The sequence below is a fragment of the Aythya fuligula genome, chromosome 4 (assembly GCF_009819795.1).
Source record: "Aythya fuligula isolate bAytFul2 chromosome 4, bAytFul2.pri, whole genome shotgun sequence".
NCBI lineage: Eukaryota > Metazoa > Chordata > Aves > Anseriformes > Anatidae > Aythya > Aythya fuligula.
In genome coordinates, this window is record NC_045562.1 from 35,884,867 (window position 1) to 35,911,339 (window position 26,473).

General features: G+C 38.7%; 1 protein-coding gene across 4 annotated transcripts in view; it reads left to right on the plus strand.

Annotated features, from left to right (window-relative positions):
* INPP4B (inositol polyphosphate-4-phosphatase type II B) overlaps positions 1–26,473 on the plus strand; it is a 292,595-nt gene that overhangs the window by 19,042 nt on the left and 247,080 nt on the right. For all 4 annotated transcript variants that reach the window (XM_032186552.1, XM_032186554.1, XM_032186553.1 and 1 more), the window contains exon 2: positions 21,339–21,397. In XM_032186552.1, coding sequence (XP_032042443.1) covers positions 21,386–21,397 — 12 coding nt within the window. In that variant the 5' untranslated portion in view covers positions 21,339–21,385. The remainder of the gene's footprint in view (positions 1–21,338; positions 21,398–26,473) is intronic.

The following is a 26,473-nucleotide window of genomic DNA, read 5'->3' on the forward strand; positions in this document are numbered from 1 at the left end:
AAAATAAGTTGTAGGGAAGAGGGAAAGAGAAGAAGTGATCTACTGAGCACTGGTTTCTTCAAGTCAGTGTTGTGGCATACTGAATTCAGGTAAGGTAGTTGGGTGTAATTGTTTTGCCTTTAAAAGTAATTCTCGTCTATTACGTAGTAAGTCTTGCTACTGTTTGCCTCATTTCTGTGCTCAGGCTGGTCCTGAGTCATAAAAGGGAAGCCTTGAGAGGTATCCAAAAGCCATTTGGCCTTATGGAGTGGCCATGATTAGAATATAGGCTCTATGTCATGTAGCAGCCTAAAGAGGACTGTAGCAAATGCGTTGTCAGTATCAGGGAGGTTTCCTATAGAGTGAAAAATCTGATTTAGTTTAAGGTAACTATAAAAAGACTGTTAATAGTGTGAATGTTCATTCCTCATCAATACAAATCCTGTGAAAATAACTGTAGGTGTCCATTACCGCTGCTTGTTAGATTTGTTTGGTACATGCTTCTGGTTACACAATGCCTGGTGTCTTTGTGTTTTCCCTGTGCCTCTTTTTTCTCATTTTTTTTTTCCTTCTTTCTTACTTCCCCACAAATCAAAAAGGCCCACAAAACAGAAGCCGTGGCCTTGTCTACATCTACAGAGGTCTGGGAAGGAGAGCGTTGTTTGGAGATCTTCACTTGAATCAGACTTTCTGAAATGAAGGGTTTTTCAAGCCTTTTAAGGCATATTTCATGAACTTCTGACCACTGCTGTCTTAGCTGTAACTGATTTTAAGTAGAGGAGACCACAACCTCATTAGTCAACATCACTGTATTAATGTCATCTATAGAAGTGCAGAACTGTTTTGGCTCAGAGCTCTGGCATTGTAGCAGTAAGTGAAAAATATTATTTGTGATTATGGCAAAGGAAAGTAAGCATGCATTGGGGAACAAATGTTTATTTGCCCTTTGTGTTGTAACCAGGTGAGGGTAATGTGAAGAGTGCCATGCTTACAAAGCTATTTTTGCTGTGCTGCTCTTATGTAGTGTCTTACAGCTTCTTGTTCTGGTTTTGCCTTTTACTACTGTCTAGAGAAGCAAAGATGTGCAAACAGTAGGCGCTCAGCACCACTTACTTTAAGATGACCTGGCTGCTGTTGTTGTTTGAAGACCCTTTTAGTAGTTTTGAGGCATACCTGCTTAAGGGAATAATTCTATTGTGGGAGGTCAGAGTTACTCCATTCACCTAATTGGGTGTTAGTTCAGCATCTACTGGTTACTGTTGGGAATTGCCAGTGTATTTTTCCAGGCTGTTAAAGGGCATCATCAGCTAACCTTGAAGGGGGTAGGGACCTATGTGTCTGCAATCCAGGCCGTGATAGTTGTCCTCTTTTTACTATATTCCCTTTTAAGTCATGTAGCAGAGTAAGTAATTAACAAGTTATGTCAATCTTTTTAATTGATTTATACTTCTTGTTGAAGATAACACAAGTCTGGAAACAGCGAAGTTGCAGCAGCGGAGAAAACATGGGTGGATTTTATTTTAGGAGGGTTGTCAAATTGTATATGTATTTGATTGGGGTTTATTTAAAATGAAACAAAAAAGAATCCAAAAGAAAACCCCATCCTCTCTTGGTCTCTTGTTTTTCCAGGTTTCCTTCTAATCTTATTCTTTCCCAGTTTGTCGAAAATTTGCAGGCTTTCTCCTAAATAAGCAAAATACCTAACAGTGTACTACGAGATGAATTATTCCGTGTTTCTAGTAACTTAAGATACATTAATGAATTAACTTGGATGTAACACTGTGTTCGCTTCCTACTCTAAGAAGAACTCTTCCTGTGAAGTAGTTTGTTACCCTTCTAGTGATATTTATTTATGGCTTATGTTTTTTTCTACTTTGAAGTGTATCATATTGTTGAAACTGTTAAAACTGTTTTGTACTGTCAAAGATCCAGTAATATCATCCAAGCTTTGTTACTTACTGATAATTCTTTTCTGTTGTGATTGAGTTTTATAGCCTGCATACTAGCACTGAATAACAAAAGCCTGTGTTTCTTTCCAAATAAAATTTCACTTAATACTGTGCAGTGATAAATAGCTTTATTTATTTATTTATTTTTGAGTGTGTTCTTGGGGCACAGACATCAGTGGTGATATTTATTTCTGACATTGGAGTCCAATTGATGCAAGACTCAACGCTGGTTTTTACATCTCATAAAATACTAGGATGTTAAGACTCTTTATAGTCACATAGGAATATGTTGGTTTAGCCTGGTCTTGTAGTGGTTTTGTGATGAGTGGATATGTAATTGGACATCTGCTGCAAAGGAAATCTGGAGTTCTCTGTTCCTTGCTTTCTGATTCTCAAAACGTAGGATGTATGGATTTGTACTTACTGGATTTGCAAAAATAATCCCTCCATTCTCTCTATTTATTAATTTTTCCTAGGAGCTCTTTGGTAGTATGATGACAGCAGTGAGCTAATATCTCTTCTTACCTATTCTTTTATTTTGGGACTTGCTTGTCTTTTTCTTCTCTTCAACAGCAGAAGTTGGTGCCTTATTATTTCCTCCTCTTTGCTGAGGATATACCAATCTCTTATTCTCTGTAGGCTGTGGTAGAAAATGCTGTAATACATATTTAAAAAACTGCTGAAGTCATTAGGAAATGAAACACTTTACATGTAAATCTCATTAGCTTCTATACATCTACATTTCAGACTTAATCTCCTGGCGGAAGGACCATTTCTATTTGAGTAGTTTGGTCAGTGTTCTTAAAAATATATAAAATTGATTAAAAAAAAAACAAAAACAAAAACAAAAAAAACAGGTTTGTAGGTTCCTATTGTGTCTGAAAAAATACAGACGCAATCAGGCATACTGAGAGATACCTGCTGCCTAATCCCTAGCTAAATCCAGAAGGACTTTTTCAGTCATTCATCTAGTACTACCCAGAAGTCCTATCAGTGAGTTGGTCTTTGAATCCCAGGTGGATTAATTTATATATCACACATTTATATATCCTGTTAATCCTTTGTATGATCAATACTACTTTAGGTTTTCAGTGGAACTTTATTTAACCCTTTGAATCCGTGCATGGAAGTTCTGTGCTGAGAACCACTTAACATGTCCTATACCTGCATCAGCGAACTACATTTAAGTACATAACAAATATGGATAGTGAATTGGTAGCAGCTTGAACACAATGTCTGGGTGGAACTTTAGGCAACTTCCATCACTTCTTAATTTTTGTGAAATACAGGGTGCTGACTTGGTCTGCAAAGTAATCCCGAAGTTGCAGCTAGGTTTAAAAACAAAGGAGTTAATTGAATATTGAATAAAAAGGAATCAGTAAAGATAGTCACGGGCAGTAGTTTGCTTACCTCTGTATTAGAAAATATAGTCAGTATGTGGGCTAATCAAGCTGTATTGAAAATGCTAAGATGCTTAAGAATGACAAGAAGCAAGGTTGCTTTTAAGAAGTTTAATAAGCATATATACATTCAAGCAGATGTGGAAAGACGAACCAAGCTGTGGTTTCCTGTAAAAATTTGGAAGCCAAAGGTAAATTATTTACTGTAGGATTATTGTTTTAACTTCTTTCAAAATCTACTAGTAGACATGTCTGATTCTGTTGCAGGTAAATTATTCAGGCTTTGTCAAGGTGAAATATCTGTGGCTTAGATCGTGCCTGACTTTAAATAACGGTGCAGGAAAAAGTGTGGTTGAGTAGGCAAGAAATGGGGTTAGGTCAAGAAATGCAGTAGGGTCAGACTTCCTTGAAGGAGTGGGTTGATGGCAGTGAAGTGCCCTAGGACAATTTACGGTGAACCCTTTCAGCAGGTGTGGTAGAAGCTGTGTTCCCTCTTCAGTTAGTAGTCAATACAGCATTTCTGCATTGCTGAGTGAAGTGGTGACTGAGTTTCATTTCAATTTTATAAGGGTAAGTGGCTTTTTTCCTGCTACACTTCAGAAGATGCAACTGTAATTTTGGTTTTATAGTTTTAACCTTCTGTGATACAGTCTGGACCCAGAGACCAGGCTCACTGTTTTAAATAGTCTGGCTTGAAGCTTTGTGATAAAGCAATCTGATTATATTTGACTTTCCAGCATGAATATGAAGCTTGAACTGGGAAAATGATCAAGTAATAAAATGTCCATAAACTCTGACTTATGGACCACCAGATGTACTTTGGTACTGGATCCACATAGCATTTTGGTAGCGTAGCCATTTGCATCTTCTCTGATGCCAATTGCTGGTAAAACCAAATCTGTACTGTTACGGTTCTGTGCAACCACTTCCTTACTTGCTCTCCCCCATGTTTTTAACAAATCACACAGTAATAGAAAGAAGAAAACTGTACCAGCTGCTATTTTGTCTGTTCTCCCATTGCTGTAATGCAATAAAGGAAAAGATTTGAAGGGGAGATGCCACTTGTCCTTGTTTAACAGCATCTGACTTCTAAACTCTTAGTACTGAGGTTATGGGAGGGGCATGTAAAATGAAGGGAAACATTTGTACTGGGAATATGTGCAAGTAACTTTTGTTCTTCCTAATAAAAGAACGGAAGATTAAATATCTTCAGAAAATGCATGCTTATAAGATTTACCATTCTTCTCATAGAAGAAAACGTTATCATCTCATAAATAGTTCTTAGGAAATTAGTGTCCTGTCATAACTTGCTGTGCTTTAAGCAAAGGATCTTGCAGATAGTTTAATCTCAAAGAATTAAGTGTCACATGAACTGGTTAGAAATATGTCAAGTATACTCAACGATAGTGTCTACTTGCATTAACTTCTTCTGTTTCCTGCCATAAGAAACTGCAGCGTTTGGTCTTTGCAGCTTAATTGCTGCGTGTGCTTATTTCACATTCCCTTTTAGTAAGTAGAGCTTGTTTTTCTCTCAATATGAACATCTCCGAGTGACAGAGATGGTGCTAGCTATTGTTTCTTATTCTAAATTACTTCTGACTTCGTTTCACATGTGGGGAGTATGGAAGTATAGATTTGTGGCTGCTGCTTTCACGCTTTGTTATGATTTTCTTTATCGTTGCTTCAGAAAAGTGACAAGCTACTATTTGAGACTCAGAGCTATCTTACCATGGTAGTACCCTTGCGGCTCTTTAAGTTAACTGTGTTGTTTTGCTGTGAATGTATAACAAAAATCTCTTGCACTTTTGAGTGACTAAACCCTGTTTCAAGCTTGAATGTGTTCTGGCTTTGGTTTCTAACAGGACACTACTTTTTTCTGTTTCTAGACGAGTATGCTTACTAACTTTAAGAAGAGAATATTTAGGAAAATACAAGGTGGATTTATTTCTGTGAGATTTTCCTTTGTGCTTACGTTTAGAAGACCAGTCAGTGGAAATTCCATGTAACAGGAGGTGGTGAAGGTAATAATGTACTTCATCTTAATGGAGGAAAGGTGAAAGAAGCATCGAGTCTCTTCTCGAAGCCTGCTGTCATGGCTTAACCCTGCAGGCAGCTGAGCCCCACACAGCTGCTTGTTCACTCTCACTGGGTGGGAGAGAATCAGAAGGTAGAAGTGCCAGAACTCAGGGGTTGAGATCAAGACAGCTTACTAGGTAAAACAAAAGCTGTGCATGGAAGCAAAGCAAAGCAAGGAATCCTCCCGCCGCTTTCCATCGGCAGGAGGTGTTCAGCCACGTCCAGGCCAGCAGGATTCAACATCACACGTAACAGTTCCTTGGGAAGATAAATGCCTCCACTCCCAACATCCCCCTTCCTCTTCCCCTACCCCAGCTGCTGTTGCTGAGCACCACAAGGTGCAGGACATCCCTCTGGGCAGCCTGGGCCAGCTGTCCTGGCTGTATCCCCTCGCTGGCCAGGCAGCACGAGAGGCAGCAAAGTCCTTGGCTCTGTGTGAGCACTGCTCTGCAGCAGCTCAAACAGCTGTGGGTTATCACCCCTATTCTCGTCAAAAATCCAAAGCACAGCATTGTGTGAGCCTGTGTAAAGAAAATTAACTCTGCCTCAGCCAAAACCATGACACCTGCTAACCTATTTTGTTTAATGCATTGCTTTGTCATGGGTTGACAAAAAGCATACAGGCTGGAGGTCTTGTAACTTTGATGTTTTGGAGGAGTGGGGAGATGAGGTTGCTTACATTTGCAAGTTTAGAGATGTGCTGGAGAAAGACTTGCATGGTACAGCCACGTCAATGTAACATGTGGTTAGTATATCAGTGGAAGCTCATGGCTCTAAAAGGCAGAAGAGAAGTCCAGCTAATGGGGGATAATTAGGAGATGCATATTAGTGACCCTGCGGCAGTGGAGATTCCTTTTTTTTGGAAGGGTCGCCTGGGCTGGAGAAGATGCTCAGCTGTGTGGAGGTTCACTTGGCACTGAGCAGAGTTTTTGCAAGTCTTGGAGGAAAAGAACAGTGGGGTAGCAGGATAACCAAGTTGTTGATTACTCCAGAACTGGTCCTACAGAAAGAATTTGGCAATTTTGACCATTTAAAATGCATCTGCTGAAGGAGAAGTCTTTCAAAAAAAGAGCTCAAATTGTAATACTTAGAGAAAGATCTTTCTGGTGTTGAGAGTCTGTGCTACTGCTATAGAAGAAGTTTGGACTGTGCAATACGATAGAGATTTGCATAATGCCCATGATGTTTTTTCTTTAAAGTCTACATTAAAAGAGTTAGGCAAACCAGGATAGCACAGCAAATAGTGGCATAGCTGTGTAGAACAGCAGACAATTACTAGAATAGAAGTTAAGTTCAATAAATACTTATGAAAATCATTGTTGGGTAATATAACGAGCGGTTACAGCTATGCCAGCTTTGAATGCAGTTAAGGCTGTGTCCGCTGAAGTGCAAACAAAGCTGAAACACTTTTGTGCAAATACCAGGAGCTTGGGGTATAAAATGGAGTAATTTGAATTGCAGAATATAAACTGGATATCACAGCCATAAGATCATAGCATAGCAGTCATGATGGAACATGAATATTGAAGGCTATGACCTTTTCAGGAAAGCTAGAAATAGAGGTTATTGAATAGCACTATAATACGTGATGCATTACTCTAATAATTCAGAGACGATCTAAGTGAAACAGAAGCTGCTTAGGCTAATAGAAGTTTAGTGAGAAGTGGTGGAGGTATTACTAGATTTCTGTGATAGATGCAGATCTGGATCTAGGGAGAGAAAGCTGGAGTGTGAAGATGAAAATTACAGGGTGTATTGTGAGAGACTAACTTCACAAATATCAACTGGAGAACAAATGTTTGTGATAATGGTGGATAGGGCCAAGGTATTGTGGCTGCAAGGTCTAATAAATAAATGTTGAGGCTAAGAACAGGCGAGGTGGGTTTTGAATGCTGTTGTTTCAACTCAGACTTCATATAGTTTGAGTATTTCATGTGGCTTTGGTCCTTTGTGTCTCCCTGAGAGGAGAGTTGAGGTGGGACTGGTTCAGGGAAGGATCAGGACTGGAAAGTGTAGCCTACAGGGGAAGAATGAAATAATTCAACTACTTGGCTTGCTTTGACTCTTACAGTAAAGTGAAGAAAACCTAAATGTAAGTTGAAGGTCACTGTTGGCATAATAATGGGGATAATTTGAACATTAAGATGCTTAGCTGGGAAATCATAAAGGTTTTTGCCATTAAAGTAGCCAGGTGCTAGAACAGCATTCCTTTGGGGATATTGAGACAGAGCTGTCTAGCTGCTTTTAGGTTTGAGCTCAATAATACATGTTGCAAAGAGGATTGGGTTCCATCGTTACGTTTAGTAGTTGTTTTGAGACGTCAGATATTCTCTTCGGCTGTGTTTTTAATATATATGGTTGGATCCTGCGTGTTCGATATGAGCACCATTTTTTATGTTTTGTGCTGTTTGGTACAAACCATTAAGTCACTGGCTGCAGTAGGCTTCTCTTTGAATTACTTCCACAGTGCTTAGGAGGAGTAACTTCTTGATGCCACTAAAACACTTAGAGAGTTGCTCTAAACCTTTCATTTCCACGTCAAGAGAGGTGTTTTATAGGACTTGAGGCCTTGAAAATGGATGCTCTTATAACTGACAGATTTCTGACCCTTGATAATTTTTTGTCCTTGAAAGATGATTGTAAGAACAGTTTTTTGTTCTTGCACATTTCAAGACCAGCAGCAGAAAAAAGGCAACAATAGCAATACCCCCTACCCACTACAACTCCAGGTTTCATAGCTTTTCATCTACTTGCAGAAGTCTGATGTGACTGGTCTCGGTGCCTGTGCTCATCGCTAGATTTACGTTTGCTGTACCCGAAGAAGGATTTTCATAATGATTTTCAATTAATGTTCTGCTATTTTGCTACAGAAGGAGAAATCAATTGATGCATCTATAGACTAATCAAATGTAGTACAAAAATTTTTAGCAAATAGTAAATGTCTTAATAAAGAAGCCCTGTGGGTCTGTTACTGCTTATAGGGGAAAAAAAAAAAAAAAAAGAAAAGATGAAATTGTAAATCCAAAGGCAGATGTTAGCCAGAAATTAGAACTTCGGTCACACTTACTGAGAAGGTGCAAAAAGGAGTGCCAACTTGATGGCTTTCCAAACAAAATGTAGAACTTTTGTTCCCCCCCCACCCCCCCCTTAAAATCTGTATGCTGGGAAGGGAATGAACAAGTTTTGGAAAAAACATGAGAACGACCTGCCACTGTTCATATCTTCCAATTAACATCCTAATTGCCTGTCTGCCTTGAGGAAATTAAGGAAGAAATCAGTTCTTGAGCCATTATGGATTTGTTTTTTTTGCCTTTCTTGTGCTGATACACCATAGTGAACTGGCGGTGGTAGGGAGCAACAACTTTGACTGAGTAAATTGAATAGAATGTTGCTGTAAATGTATTTTGTGTTTGTGTGTGCAATCTGCAAGTTCTAAAATATTGTTCTTGGGCAAAGGTGATGTCTGCTTATTAGCAGAACTGAAAGTTCTTAACCTTCTCTGTCTAAATTCCTGTACAAGTTCTCTTTCTGCCTTGAAGAAAGTGGTCAGAATAACCTCGGTTCCCAAAATAGTTGACGCTGATGTCTGAAGATGCATCAACTGGGATGGGGGAAAAACAAACAAACAAACAAAAAAAAAAACCAAAAAAAACACCTCAAACAATTGATGTTCTGCTTGAAATCAGTTTTAAGGCTGTTAAGCACTGACTGCAGAAGGTAGCCCTATCTGTCCAGCAGGTGCAGCAGAGCTGCTGGTACACAGAGCAGCCACCCTACCTGGGTCTCTTCATCGAGCTGGAAGAAGCAGCGTATGCGTCATAAAACCGTCTGGCCTGGCTCCTGAGGGTCGGGTGCACTGCCTCTTTACCTACCTGTTAACCTTCTAGATCGGCCAGCAGCTCCCACACAGGGCTCTTCTTCCATGTTCCTTCACATATGTTTTTTCCATCCTGTATGTTCTCTCCTTCCTGTTCCCACCAGCTCTAATTACTTCACCCTTCCCAGGCTAGGCCCAGTCAGTTTCAACTCTAAGTATCAACTCTGATACTTCCACTTGCCACCCTTGGAGTGACTTAGATTAGTGAGAGGGGCCGGAGGTGTTCTGCTCTCCCTCCTTGACAGGATAACAAGAAAGCCAAGAATGCAGGTTTGACTAGGGAACAGCTTGCTCATAACCACAGAAACCTGGCTCTTAAAATTCCTGTACTGGGGAGCTTTGAAAGCTGGAGTTCTGAGGGACAGGAATTTTCTTTAACCTTTTCAGATTCAGATTTTTTTTTGTACTTTGGGTTTGCTGGTTTCCCCTTAAGTTCTGTTTTTGCACTTCAGGCTGGTTTCTCTATTTATTCTTGGCCAGAGGCTGAAGCTGGGAATCCTTCAGAGTATGTAGGTCTGATTAAAATGTAAGTGAAAATCCTTCAGTTAGATGTTGAGCAGCTTTTCCAGGCTGGTCAATGAGGTGTGGTTTCAGTAGAGATGGAAAAGAGGCTGTTAACAACCGTTCGCATCCTGAGGCAAAATCAGTTGCTGTGTCAAGAGGCTTGGGTTATAGTACTATGCATCTGCCGTTTTCATCATGGAAACATTCAGCCCTAGCAAAGTGGACTGCCTCTAGTGAAAATCATTATGTTTTATTTTTAATACAAAATGATTTAATTCAGACATGCCCATTCTACAACAAGCATTCTTGCGTCACAGCACTGAAGTTGTGGGCTATTTACCCAAATAATTCTGTACCTAAGCAACATGAATTTCCTATCTTATAACTGCCGAAATCTTTTTTCTTCTTTGTTACTGCTGTGAACTTCTTATATTCATGTGAGGTTTTTAATATGAAAAAAATATATCTTATTTAGCTAGGCTGTCAGTTCCAACTTCTTAGACTAAGGCTGTTTAAAAATGTTTGTGAAATGTTTGCCTGTGACTCCTTCTAGCTTTCTAGCTTAAGAGAGTAGGATGCTGTATGTTAAAGAGTAGGTGGATGTATGCAAAACAAACAAACAAACAAAAAAAACAGTTAAAAATGTGACTCTATTGCCGAGTTAATGGCTTATGATACGAGAAAATTTTCTGTGATTTGTTTCCTTCATGCTTTCAGCTAGGGAAAAATTGTATGTTAGTGAAAACAGGTAGTGTAGTGATGGATATTCAACAGTAAGTTTAAGTTCGCAGTGAGATATTCCATTTAATTATTTTTTTTTAAATAAATTATTTTCATTGCTATTTACTAATTGAGAATGTTGATCTTAACACAAAAGATCAATAAGCATCTTGTTATTGCTGCAATTGCCAGATGGGTATAAAGCAGTAACTTCTGTAGTGATTTTCATCTTCTTCTGCATTTCTAACCCTTCCCCTGGTAACTGCCTTGTTTTGCATCTCAGCCTGAATATTCTCTTCCCTAGATGATACACACAATAGTTTCTGCTGAATTGAGACTTTCAGGGAATGTAAAAATTGAACCATTATTATTGAGACACAGTTAAAGTGATTTATTGCTCTTCCTTAATATAACAGCACCAAGTCACCATTTCCTGGATAAATTCATTTAGCAATTGCATTCTCAATTGAGATAGTGTGTGTGTGTGCATGTTTTATATATATGTATACATATAATATATTAATAATAACTAGAAATGTAGGTAATCAAGTACTTATGAACTTTCAGAAGCAATATATTTAAATAGAGAATGTACTTCACAAAGATGTTTTTCTTTATATGTTAGTTGAGTCTTAATTATTCAGTTTGAGCATCTTCATCAAATTCCCTTGTTTTCCATGCTTTCCTTCTGCCAAGTTAGAGGTAATTTGGAGAAACCCAGCAATCTCTTTGCCTTGGAAAATGCAGGAGCAGAGGAGCTCATGGTCTGTCCATAACTGTGGGGTAGTAACATTAGAGCCTCTGCTGGGTCTTCAGACAGTTTCTGTAAGGAAAGATGCTTCAGTTTCTTTCTTGAAGGCCATGTGGGGAAAATAGAGCCAAAGCAGAACTTGATACTGCTAAGAAAAGAGGAAAGGACTCTTTCCTGTTAATGCCAAAACAAATATAGTTGTGAACTCTAGAGCTGTATGAAGCTTACTGAAGGAATTCTGTGCCAAGTACTTAATACCATATATAAAAATAGAGGTATAATGTTGTATTTTAATTTATGTAGGTGACTTGACTCAGTCTGCCTATGGCTAAAATCTTTTTAGAGCTCAAATGAATGCCTAAATGTCTCAAATACGTGGTAAGAAATCTACTTATAGCTCAGATAACCCTCTGATATCTCAAATTTGGTGTGTGCGTGGGGGGAGTAGAAAGCAACTTCCTCATCACTATGATTTCTCAGCAGTGTGATAGCTAGAGCTAGCTTTTTTTTTTTTTTTTTTCTATCAGATACCAAAACAGTAAAAGTTGTTTAGTCCTAGGATATGAAGCAAAGCAACAGAGGTTGAGGAACTTGAAGTTGTCTGGGTCTGCAAGTGTTTCAAGACTAAGAAACAATAAAAATCCTCTATTTTAAGAGTATATGTGCAGTCTTAGTACGGTAATTTCTGGTATAGTAAAGATGGACAGTAAAACTGATGTAGTAGCAGTGTTGTATTTTGGAGTTGTCTCTACATTTAACACCTGTACATGTATAGACCCTGTAAAAGGCAGGAGACAAGTCTGCTGTAGGCAGAAGTTCCAGGTAATTGCTCTGGAATACTGCTTCTTGAGGAGTGGAGCACTGCCATACTTAACATATTGTGCTCTCTCTGAAAACAGTTGCTGTGTCTTCCTTTCCAGCCCGTTCCTTTAGGGGGTAACTGGTCCAAACACCCTGCCTCCTCCAGGCTGTCTTGCCTGCTTTAGTGTGTATAGGAACTTCTACTGAACAGAGCTATATATACGCTAGTTATTCCTTTTTTTTCCTCTTTCATTTTGTTTGAAGTGGCAGGTTACAAAAGGTTTGTGTGCATGTATTCCTGGAGACTACAGAATGGAATCCAGTGTGTCAATTTGTAAACAAATAGTGAATGAAATGCTAACATTTAGCTGGAGTCTGTTCTGAAACCACATAGTTGTAGTACTGCCCAAACTTGTATTGGCCATTTTATTTGAGTGCAGACGATGTCTTTGAAACAGTAATTGATGCAGTCACTTCAGAAAAGAGTTTTGGAAGACTGGCTTAACCTTGCGGTATTTGTTTTCAAGTGTTGTCAATAATGCAGCTTTCTTAGCCCAAGGAAAGGTGTAGCCAGGGCAGTTGGGCTGCGCTTTGCAGCAGTGGGAAGAAGGCTGCAGGGCTGAGCAGGCCATCAGCACCTCAGTGGAGGAGGAGGAGGACCATAAGAGGACTTGAAATTCTTGTCCTCAGTGCACTTCTGCAGCCAGGCAGCCAGTCTGATGAGGGCATAGCTCAAGGGGGTTGGCTGTCCCCAAATGAAGTTCCTTGAGCTGGCTGTGGGGTTCGCGAGCAGCAGCGCTGCCATGGCGAGGTGGCCTGGGCTCCTTTTCCCCAGGAGCCTGCACCTGAGTCACCTCAGTGGCTGCTCCAGCATGAGGGAAGCTGTAGTTTCCACACTGGACGCGGCTGTGAGCTGGCAGTGCTGCTGAAAGCAGCAGTCTTTTTCTTCTTCAACCCTGCACCTCACAGGGTAGAGCCTGGCAGGCCATGAACCACATGGGACAAGTCCCAGAGCCAAAAAATGGCCTCTGTTGCCCAGAGCTGCTGTTGAGTCAGATCAGTATCAGCAGCTAGAAGCATACCATTCGGCGGGTGTGCCAAGTGATGCCTGTCTCTGTGGTAGGTGTTTATTTGTATTATCCATTTTAGGGGAAGCAGAGTGCTTTTTTTCATGAAAGGTCACATCTGGTGAGCCAAATAAATTATTTAGGCATTTGCTTGACAGGGGACTGTGAGCTGAAGGAAACAAAAAGCCTTTTTTCTCCTTTCTCATCAGCTGAAGGGAATACCTTCAAGTTACGCCAGCATTTTATTATTCATTATCTCCCTCCAGATACAATGGCTCACCTACCAAAGCTTTTTTGGATACTTCCCCTTTAAAATCTTGTTAGTATTAAGACTTTTAAAGGGACTAGGAGGCAGCAGTGACACTGACACAAAGATGTTGGTTGGCTTGTGTGGTACTGGGCCGGGCCATCGCAGGGGCACGGATCTCGTGGCACAAGGCTGGAGCTGGCTGGGGAGAATTAAACAGAAAATTTCCATCGGCAAAGTCAGTCAGATAATAGGCATCTTTTACATTAGAAAGAGAGAACTTCCTATTACTGAGAGATCATTTCTGTAGATAACCTGGTATTTAGTAATACCTGGTATGTAGATCTTACCTATTTTGCCCCAACAGAAAAAATACTGGAAGGAAGGTTCTGTTGTAAGACATATGTTCCTGTACTGTTTTATCCTGTTCTATAAGGTTACCATCTGCAGATCCCTTGAAACTTCCTCTGGAATATAGACTCTGAATTTACATAAGCCCAGGCAGTTTTCTTTCCTAAGCAGCTCATCACCTGCTACTGATTTCCAAGATAAAACTTAAATACATGTTTAGATTTTGAAATTTTTACATTTAGATGTATACATATCTGCATGTTTAAAATTCTTGTCGTATGTTTTTTGCTTAACTGCTCTCTTATTTCCTCATTATGATAGAAAAATCTAGTTTTGCATTACACCATGCAGGGATCAGTCACAGATTGGAGATTTTGACCAAGGTTGGGGACACAACGTTTCTTATCCATGTTTTATGGCCTAAAAATCACATGAAGGGTGAAATACAGAGACAGTATGTGAAATTGGCAATAACTCTCTGCTGAAAGTTTGTATCAGTATTGAAGACAAAATCCTGGGCTAATTTTGCAGCTTTCTTTTTGAAGGCTGTTTCCAGCACTGTGTGTGTTCCAGAGATTAAAGAAGTTCTTAATACAAAATGATGTGAACTAAAAATATTGTACCTTTTCAAAGGAAGAGAAGGAAAATGTAAAATATATTTGGCAGGGTCTCTGGGGAGTTGTATGAATTAAGTTCGTGCATTTTTCTTTTTGAAGTTGCTAAACCAGTGAAATCAGGCAGCCATTTGTATTGACTTTGTTCTAGATATTAAGGAGATTGCATCATTAGAAAGCTTGCGTTCTATCACTTTTATCAATGAATATCTGATTTTTTTTTTTTTTTGTGTGGCACTAAATGCAGTACTGAGGAAAGCTGCGCCCTATTATGCGCTAATCTCTTTAATGCTGATCGGCACCTAAGATGCATAATGAAACATGGAACTTAAAAAGTAGTGTTGCAAGTGGCGTTTCAGGATAGCATGTACTGGCACAAAGGTGGCTTTCCTATTTCCTAATGGCACTGGGGGACTCCTTTAGTTACTGCTTTGAACAGCTGCAGCTTGGTGGTTGTCCTAAGCTAGTAAAATCAATCTTAGAAGCTGGTCTGCAATTCTTGCTTCCCAAAATGGTTTCTGCTATGCTTTTTCTCTTCAGGATGCTAAGTACTTGACTGGTCTGATTTCCCTCTAAATTATGGCTGTGGTTATTGTGTTGGTAGAGGTGTTGAGGTGGACTTCGGATTCAGTGTCACTGTCTCTCTTAAACACAAGTATTAAATTATGCCTGTCTTGCAAACCATTGGTGTTAAACAATTGAAGATATCTTCTCTGAGTTCATGCTAGGAAAGAGATAAGCCAGAAGAAACAGTGAAAGGCACTGCATGACTAAGTAGTTTTTCCGTCTGACAGCTTTGTTCTGAAATGGAGCCAGAAGGGAAGTTGATTATCAAGTTAACGAGTTCTTAACAAGTTTTTTTCCAAGGAGAGCCAATGCTGAAGCTGAAGACACACTTATATCAGAGTTTTTACCTTTATTTTATTGCTGTCACAACACTAGCTGTGATTGTCTTTGGTCATCAGGTTACTCAGTTAAACCCATGTTGGAGTCCCACAGTCTATTGTGTCTTTTAGGCCTGAATAATATGCAGATGTTGTCAGATGGGTTTTGCTTGTGTGGTGAGCTTCCAAGGAACAGGCCCCTTGGTTGCTGGCCCAGCTGCCTTGTGTTTCAAGGCTGGCATTTGTGTGTCAGATGTACTGAAGCACACTGTCTTCAGGGCTTTAACTCCTGTGTACCAGTCCTCCTGTCCCACATGATTTAAGTGTTTTGGCTCTTACTCAGGGTAAGCGATACAGAAATGTAAGAAATTTCTAGAGGGTTACCACTTCACCGATAGATGAATGCAGAGAGATACCATCCCCCCCCAGGGGTAAAATACCAAAATCAATCTGCACATCTCCTTGTGGAATTTCTTTCTTCTTTCTAATATCCTTTCTGGAAAGCCAAAATATTGTTCTGTTTATTTAGTTCTGTTTTCTCTTTGATGGAACGAAAAAGCTTCTTTGAATAGTAGTTTGTGACTTGTCTCTTCCCATGGTCTTCTGTGCTTTGCGGTTCTATATGGAGTACAGATGCCTGTGCTTTACAGTAATTACTGCATTTAAGCATAATTAAGGTTTAGCCAGTAACCTTCATTGCGTTCATACTGCAGGTTTTATTCAGTTATTGATGGTTTTCAGTGACTTTTTCATCTGGGACTAGAGTCCTAGGGTCTGGCTTTCTCTATGCTTTTCAGAAAGATGGAAGCAGTCTAACTGTATATAGCTGAAGATGCTGTTTAGGGTGGATTTATAATGTCTACGTACGATGCATTGGAAGGAATTGGTTCAAAAACAGCTAAGTAGGTTGTGGCTGAATTGCTGAAAACTTGTTTCTGAAAGGTAGTGGCTGCCAGTGAGCTATCAGAACGGTGTGCGAGGTATCTGCTTGGGAGGGGGATTGGCCAAGAAGAAGTACACATTGGGAGATGACAAATATTATGCACCTTGCTGAGTGCTTTTTTTAATCAAACAGGTCCATTGTAAGCACAGTGTGCACTGGTGTTTAAAATAAAATCCATGTTGGTAAAACAAAACTGACAATCAACTCCACTCAGCACAGAGATCCTACTGGGACTGTGCACATCCCAGTCCCAAAGTTCCTGCATATTATATGTCCTGGTCAGCCTGTTGCAAAGGGTATTAGGACTGGGTTTTGTTTATAGTGCTGGCCAAGTCAGTGTCTTTTCTCAACTCTTTTTCCATCTCCGATGGATGAGCTTTTAAATTTAAATATGATTATAGCATTAGAATACAGTCTTGATAAATATCCTTTTTGTGATTCCTGTATGAGTCATCTTTCCACACTTGTAGTCCATCAATTTAGAAAACTTGTGAGCAGCTGCACCTGCATGGAGCCTCATTTGGTGTCGGTAGTTCATTTTGGTGACAGTGGCGTGCTTATATGCTGTAAGCAGTAGGTCAGGCTCTGTGATGACCATAAGGTTATGAGGTGATAATCTCAACAGTATTATGAAATGGAGTGAAAGGCGTGAATATGGGCTTGGAAAACAAGTACAGCTGTTGACAGTAAAGGTAAAACAAGAAAGAAAAGTAAGGAAGAAGAATTGCTGGAGGAGTGGATGCTGCAATTTTCTGATGAATATATATGTGATGGGACTGCTTGCATGTATTTTTGTTTCCTGCTTGCAACGGTGTTTGGTAATGAAAGGCAAATTTGAAATAGCTTTATAGGAGTTCGCCATGGAATTGTGGAACCTTTCTAGGAGGAAAAAAAGTATCTGGAGATTTGTTTTCTGAACATCATATTTATGGCCTGTTTCATGATGTACAAAGTAAGGCTTGGCCTGCTTTCAGTCATGTAGTGATGCTGGAATTGGCTGTGGCTTGTTGAGGGAAAAATAATGTCAGAAGTCATCGATTCTGAGGGTAACTAGACCCAAGAAAGAATATAAGGAACAAAGGCTTCCATCTGAGGGATGGGAACTAGCCTCCCAGATCCATATGTGGTGAAGTTGAGGCTTTTAAAATGCACGAGAGTATTAAAAGCTGCCTGAGAAGCTTGTTACTTGATTGTATATGGGTTTTTCCAAGAAGTTTTTTTTGAGAAAGGCCCTTACAAAAGGGTTGGATATTGAGAGCATAGGATGTCTTGGAGATTAAAAAAAAAAAAAAAAAAAAAAAAAAAAAAGTCTAAAACAAATTTTCTGGCTTTATTTTCTTCTCCTTGCAGCAGTGTGAAATGGTGCTGTAGTAGCTGCAATTTAGACAAAAATATTTGTTCTCCATACAACTACCACCGGTGAAAATTACAGCTACTGACCTAATCTAAAACTAATTTCAGATGAACAGAGGGCTATGAGGGAGTTGATGATCTCAGATCGGTATCGTGTAACTTTTTCTGCTAAGTTCAACAGATGTATTTCCGATAAAAATTGTTTTGGTTACTTTGGCGCAACTCTTTTCTTGAGAACAGAGGAAAATGTTCTACAGTAGTTGAAAACGATGAATATATATCATGATCAAAACGGAAGCACTTAGTGTACAATTAAGTCACAGTATAACACAACATGAATACTTGAGTAAGTGATGAAGTTCCAATTGTTCACACTTGGTATTCTTTTAGAGTTACTGTTCCTGTGAAGGAGACAGAAGAGCAAGGCAGTTTTCCCCTTTACAATGCCACATGAAGACGTATTTGAACTTTCTAGTTGTTATGTGCCTATAGCCAGAATATATTAGTGGTGGTGTTCAACTGTGGAAATAATGCATCAAATTACAGTTTCAGTTCCAGTATAGGGACACTGGAAAGCTAAACTCAATTTTACTTTTTTTTTTTTTTTTTTTTTTTTAAACAAAAGCACAAAACAAACAAACAAATGTGTGTATGGGGAAAGGATGGGTTATTTTTTGACGGAGGGCTTTTTCCTTATTTGTTGTACTGATTCCATACTATGAAATAAATCAGTGTTTGGAGTGCATAACACAAAGGAAATCACAATAAATAGCAACCTTTTTTTTTTTTTTTTTTTTTAATATTTCAGTTGACCTTCATATCTGCTGCTTAGATTTTGCTCTTCTTCAACAAACTAACTAGCACCGTTATTGTCCTCCATCATTTGCTTGTCTTCATCTTCTTCCCTGCCAACTCAATGAGATTCAATGCTAAAGATCTGGCTTTGCTGGCCAAGCGACCATCAGGTTGTTTTGACAAGGAAGGAAAACTGAAGATCTGCAGAGTGGTCGGGGATGAAAAATTAATAGGTAAAAATAACTCGAGTTGAAAACTACCTGTGGTTGATGTGCATGTTTGCTGCAGCTGTCAGCTTACAGTTTCACTAATCACATAAGTCTCAGTGTCTTCAGTTTTCTTCATTACTGATGCTTGAGTGATGCTAAATACCATTCTAAATAAATAATTTAAAAACAGCTCTTTAGTTTGCTCAAGTTTTCGAGTATCCTTTGTTATATACCTGACAAACAGTATCTGGGCCTTAAAACTATTTTTTCTTGATTGAAAAGAATTTTTTAATTAGTGGTTTCAAGTCACCAGTTGTTAGTTGCTGTATGTAGTGTTATGCAGTTCTTCAGGTCCAACCCTGCAAAAACTGCACTTTCTTTTGTCATAAGATTTTTTTTTTATTGCTCACTTTCCACCTCCTTTGCAGGTTTCTTCTGGCTTTTATGATCATGTTTTAAATGTCTTTCAATTTCCAGTAAGCTTGAACAAATGTCTGTTCCCTTGGTAGTTGTTAGGAAATAGTTCCTATTTAGCTGTAAAATCATTTCTAATACAATAATTTCAGCAACAGCAAATGTTTTATTTTCACTTGTCCCAGCTGATCTTCACTGAGATGCATTTACTTTGATTTTATTGGGGGGAAAAAAAAAGGCACAGACTTGGTTATGATAAGGGGCCAAAAAATGTTGTGCTATGCTTTCAGAGTATTCTATACATTTTGTAATGATGAGGTAAGTTGATAACCAGTCTCCTATGGAGGATGCAGCAAGCTTTCTGGACAGAGTACTGGTGAGCATTCTCATCTGGCTGCTTTGGGGTTTCTCAGTGGGGTTCTGTCCCTGTGTTCTCATTGCAGGCAGCATTATCAGACCCTGTCCAATGAATATCTGATTTTTTTGATGATGTGCTGGGTTTTTATGCACTTAGTCATACACTGAGTGCTAGCATTGCTGCTAAAAACCCTTTGATTGACCACAGACCAAGCATTCTTGTAGCCTGACCTCCTGTTGCTAGTGTCGTCAGTGGCAGTTGATTTTTAGGAAGATCTTTAAGAAACTAGGCATGCATAGAATGATCCTACTGCCCAGTAAATCCTTCTGGCTGCCAGCATTTGGATAAGGACCTCTTGAGAGAAGGGTTTAAGTCACTCTATGTACTATCCATTGCGAGCCTTGTCATTACTAAATATGACTTACCTTTCGGCCTATTTTTCACACTGTTACAAGGTAGTGACTTTCACAATTCTTATTTAAATATACCTTATACTAGAAACAGCTGCAGTGTGTCTGTGATAAGATACCTTTCTTCTGCTGATGCTTGTAGGGTTCTGGAGGGTGGCATGTAGTCTAAGCAGAGTCCCATACTTCTACTGTAAAACATCAGATGCAGCTGTGATAACTTGGTTTAGATTTTAGTTGGTGGATGAGCATTGATGTATATTACTTTTGGTTTTGTACTTCAGTAGGTTAGGAAAGATCCATCAACACAATTCTTTCTAAAATAATTATTATTAATAATCTCATCCCCTACCTAAGAACAACACAAAACCAAACAAAACCACCAAACCTGACATACAGCTGAAATCAGACACTGTAAGTCCCCGTCCCTGGGACTAAGTCTTCCACTTGTGGGAGAAAGCTGTTCTGACTTTCAAGTGTTCCCTGTTGAAACATCTTAATTAAAAGTACCAAGAGGAAACAACAATTTTATTTATTTATTGTAACAAGACACCTCCCTGGTCAGTAATAAGCCTCTCGTGGTGGCCAGCATAGAGGGAAGTGTAAGAGTTCCTTGGAGGCGGCAGTGGAACAACCATGTCCTTGGGGTACTGCTGTTTTTCCGGCTTCCCATCAGTTAATGGCTGGCTGCTGTCTGGAGACATGGGGTTTCACATGTCCTCTTTCTCAAAAAAAAAAAAAAAAAAAAAAAAAAAAAATACCCACACAAACCACCCTATGACACCCACCAGCTAACTACCAAAAATGTCACAGCCACAACAAAAAAAAAAAACAACAACCCTTATGCTAAATATTCTTTATTTTCTAGGAAATGCTAAAATGATGCAGGGTTTGTTGAAAGATATTATATTTGCATGTGAGATGTTTATAATAGCTGTATCTAGCTGTCTATACTTAGAGCTGGATAAAAAAGTGCTTTTTTTTCTTCAAAACAAGAGAAGATGTAATTAAAAAAAATGGCTAGTAGGAATAGCTTTTTTTCACCCACCCCAAGGTTCTGAAACATTCCTTTTTCTTAAAAGTTTGATTACATGCATCTATTCGTGTATAAGCACAAACATGTGGCTGTTTTCATTGGGTAAGCACTTTTAAAAAAGTGCAGTAAAATAGTAATAGTGAAGTGACTGTAAATATTTAGGTCGCATTTGCTTACTTGCTACTTTCCAAAAACTGTAAATCCAGATGAGCATGTCTTAATCTAAGTAAACAGTAAATTTTTTTTGTGCCTTAAAAAGGATTATACTCCATCTCTTCCAACGATGGAAGCAAAAGCTGTACCGTGCTAAAGTGGCTCTTTCTGCTCCCGTGTGAGGAAAAAGCAGAGAAGCAGAGAAAACACAGTGGAGTGTCTGCTGCAGTCACCAATTCTTTCAGCTGCAGAGTAGAAGAAACCTTCTGGGAAGTTATCTGGCATTTAACAGCATGTTGTACATAGGCAGTTGCTGAGTGAAGCTGGCTTTTTTTGGTTGTTAATGATTTTCTTTTCTGACCTTTATTACTAATGCATTTTCTTTAAGAAGCATTTAATGTGTGAAGACAAAAGGTTGTTTTTATTAATCTCTTACTTCTTTGCATACAGAACCGAGAGAGAGATGGTGCCGACTGAAAGGAAATCTGCTCTTTCTAATGAAAAATAAGGTAATTCATTTTCCTACTGCTTTTCTTGATGTGTTAGTTTAATCTGTATGAACTTGAGTAATCCTTTTTCATGATAGCTATTGGCATTATGCTTTTAGAGACAAAAATTCCTATTATTAGAATAGTGGAGATGAAAAAATTCCATTGTTTGCCTTCTATAACACTAGGTATTCTTCATGATATCAACATTCTTTGGCTGAATCATAAATAGTCTGTAGCCAGGTTTTGCTCATAACACACACAGCTTTAAATCCAGAATTTCTCCATCAGATCTACTGGAATAATGAAAGCAAAAATTTCACAGCTTCAATGAGGTATTGTGCTAGTGTTCAAGATGCAGTTTGAGAGTCCAATACAGTTTTTAGTGTTTTGTAACTGAATTTGCTCTGAAGTGTTGGATTATTTTCTCCTCCTTTATGCACGAGTACTTTGCTTTGATGTAAAGAGCAATTATTTACCTAGAATAAAGAGCCTATTAAAATAGGATCTGACCCTGACACGTAATGGAAGTCTTGCATGCCAAGTGCCCTCATTTGCCTTTAGGTTCAATAGAAGTTGAGGCAACTCAACCCCTGTAAGGAACAAGTACTAAGAGTAGAACTACTTTCTTAGCCTTTCTTTCTGATATGCTGAACACTGCTTCTGTACTTGGCTGAAAATAGCATGGAATTGTGAAGAATTAGGGGACTGTACAAGGCTTAAGACATTTACCTGTTGTTAACTAAGTGTTTTATGTTTGTCTTTTAAGATATTGCTGTACTGTATGGACCAGCTATTGAATTGAAACAATAATACAGCTTGACAGATTGTATATTCTGTTTGAAAGGTTTTCAGCATGATGCAGTGACTTATTTTTAATATACCGATAGTTGTGCACGTGGTCTAATTTTAAAGCAGTATTTGCTTTCAAAGCGCTGTTAAGGAGCGTGCGATAGATTTCTCTGTGTATGCAAACCAAATGATGCAGGTTTCTCTGGCGAGTGCTATGTGGCTGCATTCCCTTGGATGGCGAAAGGGCATGCAAGTTTTATGTAGGTGAAAGTAAACTCAAGGCTGTGACATCCCTTTGTCACACCCTCATATCTTATTCTGCTGTATGACTTGCAGAAACTATTTTTAGCAAAGGGCTTTGAGTTTGAGACTGCATCTTGCCCCGTGTTCCTTCAAGTGCCCTAATTTCATGGGGGCCTCTGGCATTTTGTGAAAACAGTTTCTAGAAATATTTTGATCAACTCTGCATCTTTGAAGAGAGGGATAAGAGTTCTGCTGAAAGCAAATGTAGCTACCAGTTTGCTCTTTAAATTTCCAGAGCTGATCAAACTATACTAGAGGATTTAGTGGGGATTGGTACTCAGCTTCATGTGTTGTCGTTGTGTTTTTTTAAATATGCAGATGAAGTGCATATGGATGTAATGATGAATATCTGGTGATCTCAGAGGGCTAGTTGATTTGCTGATGAAACTAGGTCCACTCAATGTTCAAATGCAAAACCGTGTTGAGAAACATGGGGAGAGATAAATTAATGGTTTGTTACTGAAATGGTTTAGGCTTGCAGTGAACAAAAGGAAATTGCTGTTGAAATGCTGTGGTTTGACTGAATCAATTAAATACCTAACGTGGGTGATCTTTATGTCTAGGTCAGCGTTAGAAAACTGCATCTCTTTCTGGTTGCTTGGTTTAAACAAGTTTCAAAATTGGCAAAGGTTACATATGGAAGGAAGCTACGAATATGATTAAACACCTTTACCAGGAGATGTGACAAGTATAAGCTTATCAAAAAGATGAGTGGTGACTCCTTGAATATCCAAGTGTTTCCACAGGGTGATTTTATCAGGTACTTTAAGAAGGTCACAATAAGGGTGAAACCTGGAAGTGAAGTTGGACAAATTCAAATAATTACTGCAGGATGACTGGCTGCTAAAAAAAAAAAAAAAAAAAAAAAAAAAAAAGTACACTGAGCACCTACTGTATCTCATCATAAAAATGTCGGAATTAACTGGATTCAGTTCAGAGACTACTGAGTGATTGAAGGACAGGGATGTGAAATATATCAAACTAAATGATACAGCACTTCCTAGTGGACTTACATTTGAGGAATTTGTTGAGTAGTCACTTTCAGAAGTTTCTACTGTTGGGTACCATAAAGGATAGCTTCTGTGACAAAGATCTGTCAAATCTCAAATCCCTACTTGAAAGAATGTCATTTATAGTCATATGAAGTAAAAATGAAGTAATTGGCTGTGAGAACAGATGGGAGTGTACCCTGTATTTTTTCCGTAGTTCATTTTAGAAATGAAGAGGGGACCCCTCTGAAGCAATATTAGACACAAAAAAAAAAAAAAAATCAGTTTTGGAGTTTGGGAATGTAGTTTGCTAGTATAATAAACAACTGAAAATAGTCTTGTCTCATAAAAGTTAGGCATCTTAAATAATAGGCATAGCCGCCAATTTGATGTTTTTAAATATCCTACTGAAACCTCTGCTACACTCAGGAGATGTGGTGCATGAACGATGTGCCCAGAACAGCACTGTTGAAGCTGCACTCCTATTTTTGTTACTGGAACCTGATTCGGCTTCTTATGGCTTGACACGGAAGAAAAGTAACTCTGTTCTGGAAGCTCATCTGAATGCTGAGCAGTTACTTTCAGAAGTTGCTGTCATGAAATGAAGACTGATTTGCTGCTATTCATTAATTGCTGTCAGAGGCACGTGCATGTCTGCATACACAAATGCTTATAGTTTAATGACAGACTCTCATTCTAGTTCAAATGTACATAAATTATACTACTTGTATATGAGGAATCTGGGCTATAAAATTGCCAAGGAGGCCTCCCGACTTCTGGGTGCTGTAAATCTTAAGTAGCACAGCAGTACATTTTCAGTGCAGGGAAAATATGTGGTTTATTCTTTCACTTTATCATATCTGCATGCAATAGAATAACCTATTGGGAATGATAAAGCTACTTATTTCCCTTGGTTTAGCAATGGAGTTGGTTATTTTGGACTCCAAGCGGGAGTCCAAAATACTGTACCTCATTGAAAGCCTGTGGGATGGGTTTAATTTACTTAAATTTTAGACAGTTCCAGTCTGGGTGGTGCTTTTATTTTAGAGGTCATGCAAGTGGGAAACAGGGATGAAGACAGCTGTGTAACAGTTGCTAATGCCTATAATGAGTGTTGTAGATCTATGTGCCTTTTTTTTCCTTGACATAGGGGACTTCTGATTTCAAGTTTCAAGCCTCTTTGAGAATTGCAGTATTATGTACTGACTTTACTTGTTTACAATTGCAGATGAGAATTTATAGCGAAGATATTTTTCTCTATCTAATTTTTCAGGAACACTGCAACTTGTTTCTTACTAAATGTCATGCTGTGTCATTTCCTTGCTCTTTTCTTTTCATAGGTCCTTTAGAATAATTTTTTTATAAGAAAGAAGCAAACAGATTATTTTAACGTTTCCCAGTCTTGCTTAGTCCTCACCCCAATTCAGTGCTATTTTTTGCTATTTTTTTCCTCTCACACCTGTGGATGAGGAGGAAAAAACAACAAACAACCAACAAAACAAAAGAAACCTACAAAACCCTCTTTGGTAAGAAAATATTGTGTGAATTTGGAATGATTGTTGCTGAGGTAAAGAAAAAAAAAACACCTAACCCATCTATGGTTAATTTTCCCATGTGCTGATATTCCCAAATGGTAGTGCTGATACTTAGCCGGTTTTGCAAATTACTTTGCAAATCTATGCATAAAAAGATATACTAAAAGGACAATTATGGTTTTGCTCCTCAGTAATAGCTCCAGAGGGTCCATTATGTTCTAGTGAGTAAACATTTTGACATTGCTACTTAGTTTTGAATATGTATTTAGGAATTTAAAAGTGGAATTGTGATCAATACTGTCTAGTGGGTTCTCTAGCAAAGTCATTAGTGTCTATCGCGTAAATCTTCCTTGGTTTCCAGTTTGGTGATTTTATAGAAGTAACCTTTCCTGTTGGTTATGTTGCTGTGTTCATGCACTAGCTCAATCTCATGCTGATTTTTTTGATACTTTGGACACTTCTTTGTGTGTGTGTGAACGCTTGCCTTTTAAGACACCTATAATGTATTGATTTAAAAAAAATCACGTGGAAGCCTAGTTATATGGTTGACAAAAGCTGTTATGAGTGCTGAAAGTACCTTAAATTGGTAGTCATCATATTGCGCGTATATAATCATGAACCTGTCTTTTTTCTCTAATTTAGGAATTGTTGTGGTAGCAAACTTGCATGACGTGTTCATGTTGCAGTGAATCTCTATGCCTGGTTCTGAACCCCCTGAAAACATGGGATGTATTCTGAAGAAATAGCAGACAGCTGCACAGGTGTAAATTGGAATATGATAATACACCTGATGTCTGAGGTGTTAATATATTAGGTAAACAGTGGTGAATGTTTTGAGACTGTCTTTGTAATGAATTGCCTTAAACTGAATGCGTTGCTGGGCTTAAGATTTTGCAGATGAGAGTAATGAGCAAATCTAAATGGTGGTGCTGTCAATAATCACAAGCTTTCTTGCAATGTTTGTGAAAGCTTAACATAAATTATGTTGTTACAGCATTTATCACAACTCTAATGTATTATTAACAGTTGGCAGAAAAGCCTCAAAGATTGCAGGTTGGCTCATAAATCAATAACCAGAGAACCATGTGCAAGGTAGAAACAATAGGATAATGACATGCTTCTGAGGTTTGGATGTGAACTACATTGTAATGCAGCCGTGAAAACGTTACTCAGGTTCTCATGGCATTAGTATATGGAAGTTTGGCTTTAAAAGTGTGAGAAAGTATGTGAATCTTTTCTGCATTCGGATGAGTATTCACAAGGTATCTCCAGCATTTCAGCTTAGCCATATAGGTTTAGTATTCTCCTTTCCAATTTGTTACCTTTCAAGTATCCTTACAGTGTGAGATAGTTTTATTTCTGTTGAAGCTTTGGAGCCTTTCCTGTTCCATTGGACTATGGAGTTTTCTGTGTGTGCGTGCACGTGTGGCTTAGTGTTTTGTAAGACAGTCATCTCTCCAGGGTGTATTGAAAAAAGT